At 37.7% G+C, this 11,231-nt stretch overlaps 1 protein-coding gene across 7 annotated transcripts in view; it reads left to right on the forward strand.

Moving 5' to 3' along the window:
- SNX10 (sorting nexin 10) overlaps positions 1-9,273 on the forward strand; it is a 40,816-nt gene extending 31,543 nt beyond the window's left edge. For all 7 annotated transcript variants that reach the window (XM_088150704.1, XM_025167696.2, XM_088150705.1 and 4 more), the window contains 2 exons: positions 6,548-6,760; positions 7,185-9,273. In XM_088150704.1, coding sequence (XP_088006830.1) covers positions 6,548-6,760; positions 7,185-7,266 — 295 coding nt within the window. In that variant the 3' untranslated portion in view covers positions 7,267-9,273. The remainder of the gene's footprint in view (positions 1-6,547; positions 6,761-7,184) is intronic.
- The last annotated feature ends 1,958 nt before the right edge of the window (positions 9,274-11,231 follow it).

Consider the following 11,231-nt stretch of genomic DNA (forward strand, 5'->3'; position numbering starts at 1 on the left):
GCCTTTAAAAAAAAAAATCCTGTTTCCCAGCCATATTCCTTCTAGGCTTTTTGCTCTCAAAGCACTTTTATTCCCACTATTTCTTTGCACTGATCTCTCCATCCTGTCATTGTTTTGGGCTGCAGTCTCTCCCCCCCCCCCCGTCCACCAGTTTGTTTGTTTGCATTTCTCTGCATCGCCATAGCCAAAGTGACTTGTGCTTCTTTCAGCAAAATACAGTTTGCAAAGATTCCAAGTTGGAATGTATCTCTTCATTATCTCAACAGTTGAAATGTTTGTGAACATTCTAGAACATTTGTATCAACTAGGCCAATTGCCGCCAAAAGCTTCATTGCCACCTAGGATTGCTTAGATTAAAGTGGAGGATAAAATAATTCTTTAAAGCATATAGAAACCAGTTACGAATGGAGCTGAAAGCCTGGTTCTTCACTATGTATGTGGTTAGGCGATTGAAATTAATATTTTTCAAACATATCTAATTCTGCCCAACAGAGGGCTGCAAACTATGCTTTGGAGAGCTCAGCTGATCAGAGGATGAAAGCAAGCTTCTCTTGGGAGCCCTCTGCAATCTAATGAACTTTTCTGATAACTGAAAGCAAGAGCCAGCTCAAATCTCAAGCTGACAAGCCATGATGTATCAACCCCAGAAGAAATGGTAGCATACTCTGCTTCAACATTTTCTATCCTTATTTACTGAATTAGAAAATCCCTATTAGGGTAATGCATTTAAAAAGCCAGCTCAGTTACGAAGGCTGAATGTACAACTAGTCCTCAAGTTACGACGGCAATTGGGATAGGAATTTCTGTTGCTAAGCAATGTGGTTGTAAAGCGCGACATCATGTGACCACATTGCTTAGCAACAGCAATCCCTGCAGTCCCCATCACCGTTGTTAAGCAAAAATTGCAGGTCATTAAGTGAGCACCTCCTTGCAACTTCCTGCTGGCTTCCAACAATCAAAGTCAGTGGGGAAGCCAGCAGGTAGTTACAAGAAAGCCAGTTTGGTCTAGTGGTTAAGGTAACAAGCTAGAAACCAGGAGACTGTGAGTTCTAGTCCATCTTAGGCATGAAAGCTGGCTGGGCCAGTCACTCTCTTTCAGTCCAACTCACCTCATAGGGTTGTTGTTGTGGGATAAAAAATCTTAAAAAAAAAAAAAAAAGGTCCCAGATGGCTTGTACGCAGGCTGGCAGGCAGATAATTGGCTGCTGCCGGGTGGAAGAGAGTGCATGAGTGGCTAGTGAGGCGTGGTGCAGAGGGGCTGGAGTGTGGGTGGGAGAGGCTTACCCAAGTGACTTGTGACTTTCCCTGCCGGCTTCCCCATTGACTGTTTGTGGGAAGCCAGCTGGGAAGGCTGCAAATCATGATCACGTGACCACAGGGCACTGGAACTGTTGTGTGAGCTGGTTGCCAAGCACCCTGATCATGATCATGTGACCACAGGGGTGTTGGAACGGCTGGAACTTTGAGGATCAGTCGTAACCACCATTCGTTCAGCACCATCGTAACTCTGAACAGTTGCTGAACGAATGGTCGTAATTCAAGTACTACCTGTAATTCCATACTAGGCTCCCACAGCATGCTAAACTATGCCTAATTTTAGTGGGGGGGGGGGTTTTGAACAAATTATGTCCATGAGTTTCAGATATAATGATAAGTTACAAATTATGGTTCATGCTAAGCTGAACCCAAACCAGCCACATCATGGTTTAACACAGTGTATGAACTCAGCCACATTGGTAAGATGGATGTGGGAATGGACTACTTGCATTCAAATTGGGCTTTATCATGTGGATTTGGTTTCCAGATATGTCTCTATGAAGGGATGTGGAAAGAAGGAACAACCATCATTGATTTCCATCTCTGAAACATAATTTCCTGTGATGCCTAAAACTGGCTTAAGCATTGCTTACAAGCCAGTACATTAGAAGCCCAGCGTACAAGGCAAGGAGGTGGGGGAAGGGCACAAGGGCTGATTAAACATGATTTAAACTGCCCCACTTTCTCCTTTTTCAAGCAAAATCTGGACCATGGATGCAAAGGGTAAACATTAAACATTATTCTCTCTAGGAAAAGGGTAGGAAAATATACAGGAATGTAGAACTGACCTTGGGGATACAGAAAGAAGGAGCAAGCTGTTAAGGGGGGACTTTGAGAAAAAGATTACACAGTTTTGAGATAGAGGGAAACTTGAGAAAAAAACCTCAAAATAATCCTACCTTGATTTTGTTTAATATAAGATGGGACAGAAACAATATTGTGACAAGATTCTGTTATTCTACTTTGGTACAATAAAAGGCATTTCTGGAATTCCTGCCATGCCATTTTCTTGGCCTGGCCTACCTCAAAGGACTGACAGAAAGACATTGTAGACCTTTCAGTACATGTCTCTTCACAGTTGACATGTTTGCATTTCTAGGATACCCTACCCGTTTCTAATTTATTATCCCTGATCTGATCATTTCTTTTAACCTCCAGATGGCACTATTAAGCAGAAAAGGGAATGACTGTAAAATAATGAATCCAATGAAAAATAAAAGTGGAAATTGAATTATAGTGGCGGGGAGGGGGAGGGGCAATGGTAGCCTTGATGTGGTTAGATCAACCTCTACTCTTAGCACTTTTGTTTGCTGTTCCCATATGTTAGGTTACCAGCAAGTTAATAACAGTGCTTTGGCAGTTCAAGGCTTAGCAAAATTGCACTGGACATGAAATAAAGCTAAAATGAATTTCTGTCCAATATCATTGACATTAGTGCTCATTATTTTTGCGGTGCAGTGCCTCAAACCATCAAAAATCAATTTTAAAGATTACCCATTATTTTACAAAGAAAATAAAATACATTTCAAACAGTAACAAAGAAGTAACTGTGGTGTAATCTGATCAACAGTTACTTAGGTTTTAGTTGGTGACACAATCAAACTACTGAAGGAACCACTGAAAATAACTATTGAGAATTGAATTGTATGTATACAGGTAGTCCCCAGTTTAAGAACAGTTCCGTTCCCAAGGTCTGTCCTTAAGTCAAATTTGTATGTAAGCCAGAACAGTATTATTTTGTAATACTGCATATAAGTAGTATTGTGTAATTAACTTGAACCATTGTGTATTTAACTCGAGTCACTGTATTTAACTTGAATTTTGCTACAATAGGCGCTGTTCTTAACAATGGGTTGTCAGTAAACTGGGCGTTCTTAACCCAGGGACTACCTGTACTTCAAACAATAGTATTTGATTATGAGATTCTGTTAGGAAATAGGTGGGACTTTTTTGTGGGGGGAGGGATGGTTAATGCTTAGATTTGTTTGGGATTTTGTATGTAACATGAGTCAGCTTGAAATGGAATTTAAAGCAGAGTTGCACGCTTTTCAAATCAAGAGCCACACTTAGCCTTTCAATGGGATCTGAGGTAGAGGGTATGCTACCAACAACAAAACAAAAAACTTTTGGAAACAGATAGGGCAACACAAAAATTAAATTTGATTTAATTTACAGTATAGTACATTGTTTAGATATCATTAATGTGACTGCTTCCCACATTTTTACCAATTTTTAAAATTATATTAAAATTACACTTTGCTTCAGTTTTTAGAGTGTCTCTGGGGGCTGAAAGTAAGGCTGAGGTTATGTACCTCTGGTTAAAAGCCATGGACATTGCCGCTGTTCTCCATTCACTTTTGGGCACAATTCAAATTTAAGAAGTTCTTTGAAGTCCAGCTGATTTTCATGAATTCCACAAGACAGTAAATTTTCCCTACTAAACTGCTTATTTTTTTACTATATTGGGCCTCTGTATATGAACAATGTCCAATATCTTACACTGATGTAGATGTATTGGTGCTGAAAAGGGTAATCTATACTGGGTCAAAAATGAATATGGAAGTTAGATATTTTAGATTGTTGGTGTTTGAATAGTTGTATGATTAAGAGAACATAATGGCAACTTGAATTATCAGTAAATTTTTGTTCCCTCTTCACCTTCATCATTGTAGTCTGAGGAATATGATGGCATATGCAGTACCTTTAATGGCCATGGCAATTAGCAGAGTCCACTAAAGTTCATAAACATCTGAGGTTCCTGCACAATGTTATTTAACGTGCATGCAATTAGATAATATATTGGAACATGCTTGCGTGCATGTATGAATTATGTCTGTACAAAACCTTGAAGGAACCCTTTGATTCTATTGTGGCTTGGGTGAAGCATCCTCTTAACACAGCTCTTCAAAGCATAATATCCTGCTTCTAAGCATTGTATTGGAGCTGCTGCATGACAAATTGGCCACTTCATTGGTTTTCAGTAGTGTTCTGTGCATGCATAGATATTTTCACTGAAGGAAGCAATTGGAGATATCAAGGTGTAGCAACTTGCTTTTCTATATCAATGTACCACCTTGCAGTGAACTGGGAGGTTGTTCCATACAGGAGTGCTGCTTTACACACCCATACATCCTATATTATCCAAGATGTCTTGTTTTAAAGACTAAATTAGAAACTTGGAGGAAGGATGTGTGTAGCCAAGACTTGATTTTAAGGGAGGAAGAGTTTCAGGGTTTGGCATGCTTCCTGTTTTTTTCATTTATATTTCGCTTTATTTCCCCAAGGTCTCAGGGTGGCATGCATGATTATCCCCCCCCCCATTTTATTTTCACAACAACCTTGTAAAGTGGGTTAGACTTAAGTGTGCTTGAATAGAATCCAGAGGTACTCAAGGAGCTTTATGGCTGAGTGGGGACTTAAATTCAGGAAACAAAGCACTATGGATGTAAATGATGAAACAAGGATAGTGATACAAGTGCCATTCCTTTTATATGTGCATCATGACGTTGCACATACTTAATGGCAGAACTTGTATTTCAATACTAATTTTATTCTGATGAAACTGTTAGTCATGCAGACATTCTCTTGCCCAGCTGTCTGAGAAACAGGTTAAATCTTTGCAAACTTCTTAGGTTCCATATTTTTACTTAGATATGTAAAATGAGTATCCAGGTCAAGAGAGATGCCTTCATGTTTCTTTTCTAGCACACATAATTGAGGCTGGTCTAACCCTCATCTCATTTTATTTCTCTCTTCTCCCACATCCCAATTTTGAAATGATTTAATTTTTTTCTTCTTTCCACTTCAAGGTATGCTACAACCATAGTTTTTCATATTATATAGCCTGCAGGAAATAGTTCCAGCCCTAGTTTTCTGCTTTACTGACCTGATGAATAATTAATTATCAAAATATTGTACTGTATCAGACTTCCGTAATCTGACACCATCCAGATGTATTAGACTACAAGTCCCATCATTTTGATGACAGATAATGCAGGCTGTAATCCCATAATATCTGTAAGGCACCAGGTTGGGAAGGCTGTATAATGTCAATATTGATCCCCTCACAGTTATTTTAAATAAGATTAATCCAAATGGGCTTTCTCTGAAACAGAATTATGAGATGCTTTTAGGTTATCCCTGTAAGGAAGACAGAGTACAGCTTTAGTTATTCATATTAAATTAATGGCTTCTCTGGTAGAAAATTATCATGAATGTGATGCCAATTATAAACTGCAGTCCTGAAATTGTTTACTTTGACCACCCCCAATTAAATTTCAGAATTGTGATTAAGAGAACATTAAGGATAAGAATAACTAAGACATCAACAAATATTAAGTAAAGCAGCAAAGGATCTAAATGTTTACAATTTTAATACATAAGTAATGATATTTTAGGATTTGTATTTGCTGGACTAAATAAACCAATAGAAATGTATTTGATGCTGAACAAAACTAGATTGGAAAAAATAGATTTTATGACATGGTTTGGTGCAAGTAAGACCATTCTGTTGTTTTACTGAAATTCCCGGGAAAATGCTACTACAGTTGGATATATTTAATGTTAACTGTACATTAAATTGCCTTAAATACATGCTGAATCAAACATTTTCCTTTTAAGGTTATATGCTGCAGTTAAAATATTTTTAAAAAATTAACTGAAGAAAAAGATTCTTTTTCCCATTCGTCTCAAATAATTTTATCAATCCTTGTAAAGGTAACATACTTAATGGTAATTTCACTTTTTATATTGAGAAAAATACATATATTTGCAAAATAAATAATTTCTATTTTACATAGGCATTTGATTTCTGTAAATTCTGTAATGCCCTTATTTTAAGGCAATAATTTTATCACATACTCAAAATTACTGATTATGCATCATTTCCCATAATATTATGTTAGTTCCACCACCACACATAGAGGCATACACCCTTTCCCCCAGCCAAACAAGTAATTGATCCACATGGTAGTAACAGATGGGTAAATTAAAAAAAAAGTCCTTGAAAATTACTTATATAGCAGATGTTCATAACTATTAGCTTCATGTTTTTTACTCACCTAAAATTCCAAATAATTTAATAAAGGTAGGTATCACTTGCTCAAACACATTATAATATTTATACTGCATTCAAACTGCAATGGGTATGAAGTTAAAAGTAACTTTAAGGCAAAACAATATTGAGTAAATGTTCTTGGAAGGCAGCTCAAATTTTGTATTTTTTTTAAAGGGTACTCCAGAATCCAGTTTTGCTTTCAGACAGTAGACTTCATCTCTTCGTACAAACACAGCTGAGTCCTGAAGACATTGAGGCCTGTGTATCTGGAAACACAAAATATTCTGTGGCTGAAGCAATCCATGATTTTGCCTGTTTGAAACGACGATTTCCTGTAGAACATGAAGAGAGGAAAAAAGAAAATTATGCCGATTCAGATTCTGAAAGGTTACTTCCTTACATTCTGCTAAACATGCACACATGATAATAAAAACACTTCAGCTTTTTTGTTGTTGATGCAATACTAAGATAATGAAAAAATTAATTGACTGAGATTTTATTGAGCTGTGACAGCTCATCATAGAAGTCTTTGCATACACCTCCACATTGAATTAATGAATGCAGTAGAAATTCAATTATCTGCATTCTGATTATGTGAATTTCATTTAGTCAGACTTGAATTATTCGCGTTTAAATTATCTCGCTAAAAAAAATATCCAACTGCACTCCAAATGACTAATTAAAAGTCCAAATTTCCTGTCTCTCTTTTGTGACTGGGGATAATTAAAGTTCTCCTCTGTTACTCAGGCTTTGAGTGTGTTGTGAAAACCAATTTCCTCTCTCTTCTCTCCCCCCCCCCTTTTCTCTGCAGTTCATCCTCTGGGCTTGAACACAGCAGTGATGATAGCAATTCACACAGACATAAAGGAAGCACAGGTCCTGAAGAACCCTGAAATATTATTTGCACTCTGCTGTCCCTGGAATGATGGGCATAACTTGGAAGTTGCATGTGACCCTTCCACCCACTTGCCAAAGCACGTGTTTTCTGTTTTCAAACCAGTTTTGAAAAATATAGTGTATGCAGTATAGGTCATATGGGCTGGGAATTATGGAGATAATAGTCCAAGTTATCTGGGGGCCAAGTAGGAGAAAACTGATTTATATTGTTGAATGGTATGAATTACACCTGTAGAGACACTTTCAGTATTTTAGATTTCCTGGTGTGATCCTGTGGGGCTCATTATAAGGGAGAGCAGAAAAAAATCACCTAATGAATGGTGTGGAAATACACTGGAATATCTGACCTCAAAATGTACAAATTCTATTTTCATTTGGCATTTTAAATGACAATATAGCTATATAATTCTATTATACTGTACAAACTAAACAGTTCTAAATCATAACAAACATGTAAAATGTACTTTTTTTAAAAACCCAGTTTTTAATGAGATTTATTGCCAGGTAAGTATGCAAAACTGCTCAGCAATAGAGGAATAAATGACCAAACGAGTTTTAAATAAACATTCTAAAATATTAGCTTCATCACAATAAATTCTTGGACACAGTGTTATAATCAGAGTCACAGAGTATCATCAAATGCTGAGTTAGGTATGCTTAGATGCAGTTGAAGTCAATAGGCTTAAGCTTGCCTAACAATTGTCACAGGTCATGTGAATGTATGTTTCAATCCCATAATCCCATTGGAATTGAAGTCCAACGCACCTGAAGGCACCAGGTTGGAGAAACCTAGTATGTCTTACCTTTTGATGCCATGAAGAAATAGCATCATACAGCAAACTCTCTTGTTATAAAAATGTATGCTATATTTTCAAATTGATTTTTTTCTCTTTCTAGAGATAGCAATGGAGGAACTAGATTTTAGCCAGTAAACGGGAGCAGGGAATAGTGGAGTAGGTGAAAGATAATTGAATTTCTTGGATATGTATATTTAAAGTGTCTAGCTGGAGAACTTCGTGTATCCAGCTGGACAACTTCGTAAACTCATTCATGTTGGACACCCTCAGTAAAATTAACTGGTACAAATTTTTTTAAAAATGCATTTACTAGAGAATTCATTTTCATATTCAAGTTCTATTCATATTAAGTAATATTTTTTAAAGGCCATGAAGTATATTTAGGAACTGAAGGGAAAAAAGAGAAATGCAGGTAAATATTTAAAGCCAACAATCCTTTTGCTATTGTGACTGAGCACAAACATAAAAGAATCTTGCAGATCACTTTTTTATTGAATTGGATAAAACTATTTAGGCCTAATTGCCAAAAGAAAGCTACCTGGTTATGTTTAGGTAACTGTCAGAACATGTAATTAAAGTCGCAAGTGCGGTGCTTGCAACTGTTGCAGTGAAATGAACAAAAGGCATCCAACAGAGGAAAGAGAAAAAAAAGACCAAAGAAAATGAAATGGAGTAAGGTATTATTGCTTACTAAAATTACAGAAGTCTAGAGTCATTATTGTTGATTTGAAGCAATTTGTATGCTATAAATTTAGTGATTGCTAATTTTAATATATGAAGTCTAAAGACCTATGTGATGTCATTTAATTGATGTCTGCTGGAGAATAAACAATTATTTCAGCCTTAAGTATAGCAAATAGAAGGCTTGGAACCCACTGTTACATTCAATTTCTATTGTGAATTGCTGGATTTCATGTAGCTTGTCATTTGGTTTATCAATACGGTGCATATTAATTGTGTTGCTTCAGTATTACTGTATTCCTATTTTTCATACAGCAAGCCTATACATGCTTACCTAGATGTAAATCCCTTTAAATTGTTTACTCTGAGCTAAGTGTATTTGACTGCAGCATGACTCTTAGAATATTTTATGTCTATCAAATATTACTGAAATACCTAAACGCTAACGCTTGTACTCTTAAAATGTCTAGAAAGTGCTTCTATTTTGTTACATTTCCAAAATAAAACATTTTCTATGTTGATTTATTTTTGTTTGTGGTGTTTTCATTTTGAAAAAGGGTAAGATTATTAGCCTGTACTTCTATACACACTTTTTATGAATGTCATACTGAACTTAATGAGACATTTTTGAGTAAGCATTATAAAAGCAAATGTAGTTTTCTAAAAAGTCACCATGAATTTTCCAAGTCACATGTTCCATTCTTGGATTCAGTTTATTTTCCCTCATGTTTAAATTGTTCCTTTTATTTTGTGTAATATAAAGATGGAAGGCAAGGAAAAGGAATTTGTTTTATAAGTTTACCTATTTTTCAGTTTGTCAGCCATATTTTTTGTTATTGTTCAATATGTTATGGTAAGATTAATCTTATGATTTACATATTTTCTATGTAAATCATTTTCTACACACCTTCATATTCTGAACTTTTCTGTAACAACTTGCTATTACAAAGCTTTGCAAATAAATTCACTATTCACTTGCAACTGTACAGCTAATTTTCTCAGTTACATCTGGTAAATGTCCATGTAAAGCAGACAAAAATGCTCTATTTTCCTGGTAGCTATAAGCAATAATCTGCTAATAGGATTTTTTCCATAATGTTTTCACTTTTAAAAAGTGTATTTGTTTTTGCAGTGTTATTTTTAACTTTGGAAAACTTCAAACATTTTAAACCAAGTTTCCTTTTAGCAAAACCCTTATAAATACAGATCAGCAAATAAAAGGTGGACTTGGCTGCCTTTTCTTTTTAGTCACATTTTACAAAATTCAAAGAGGAAAGAAATTCTATACACCTTTTTGTTATTCGAAAACGCTTAGCTCTTTTGCGCATACATTACTCTCTCTAACTGCGTAATTTTATGCCGATTAGAAATGATTTGGGAAAATAGTTCTTTTTGCCTACAGTTGTCCAGCACATGCGATGAATTGGTTAGCTCTCGAGTTTAACTTCAAATAAAATCAGAAAAACAGAGAATTATAACTGTAAAAGGCCGGGGGGGGGGTGAGAGAAAGAATCAGTTGACGCGGGCTGCCGCATCCCTTAACTTTTCTGACAAATCGCTTTTCCACGTAACCCTTTCCCTGCTGGCCTGCTCTGCTCTGCTAACAGTCGCCCACCGACAAACCGACTGCTTAGCGTTGCGCCGTCATCCCGCTTCCTCAAACTCAAAAACTTTTCTCTCTCATTGGTTAACTGTTTCGCTGGGTAGGTGTTTTTTTTTTTAAGACACTCTATTCAGCGACACCTCCATTCCTCGCTATAGGCTTGATTTTTTGGGATCGCCTCCAGCATCGAGATCCGCGTCTCTCTCCCTCCCCTACTTGTTATCTCCCCCCCACCGCACGAAGCAAAAAAAATAATCCACCCGCAAGCCATCTGGCTTCATCTTAGGAGAAACGGAACGGGAATGCCTCGTCATCAGTAAGCCATTAGCCTTCCTCTCTCTCGAAACCTGGTTTCTCGGGCCAGTTTTTGCACCCACGACCTGGAATAGAGTACAGTAGTCCGCTGGTCTCTTACCTCAGGGCCTTGATCCACTTTTTCTTCCACCCGCCCCCCTCTTTTCAACCCCGCATGCTGGGCTTTTCCCCCCGCAGCTGCAAATGCCGCACGCGGAACCGCCAGCGCACGCAGGGCGCTGCCTCAGCAGCAGCGGCGGCAGCTCACTCGCTCCTTCCCCCCCTCCCGCCCGGGGACTGTGTGTTCCAGGCGCCCTCCATGTGCCTGAGCTTTGCTGGGGGCTGTTTGTCAGGGAGAGAGAGAAGCCTGTCGCCGGCCGTGATCCCGTAACCCATAGCAACGGCCCAAATCAAGGGAGCAGCAGCCCGCTGCTCCAAAAGACCCATAAAGAATACGTCAACGCGCACGCCTCCCTCCCTCCCTGCCTCCCTCCCTCCCCGAAAGAGATGCGGTCGCCTTGGAGCAACAATGCGGGGACGGGGTTGCAAACGACAAAGGATTTTCAAGGCATCGTTCTCCTTGCAA

The sequence above is a fragment of the Python bivittatus genome, unplaced genomic scaffold (assembly GCF_059951505.1).
Source record: "Python bivittatus isolate LINGU-HERP-01145 unplaced genomic scaffold, Pbiv_v1 ctg000610_np1212, whole genome shotgun sequence".
NCBI classification, from domain to species: Eukaryota; Metazoa; Chordata; class Lepidosauria; order Squamata; family Pythonidae; genus Python; species Python bivittatus.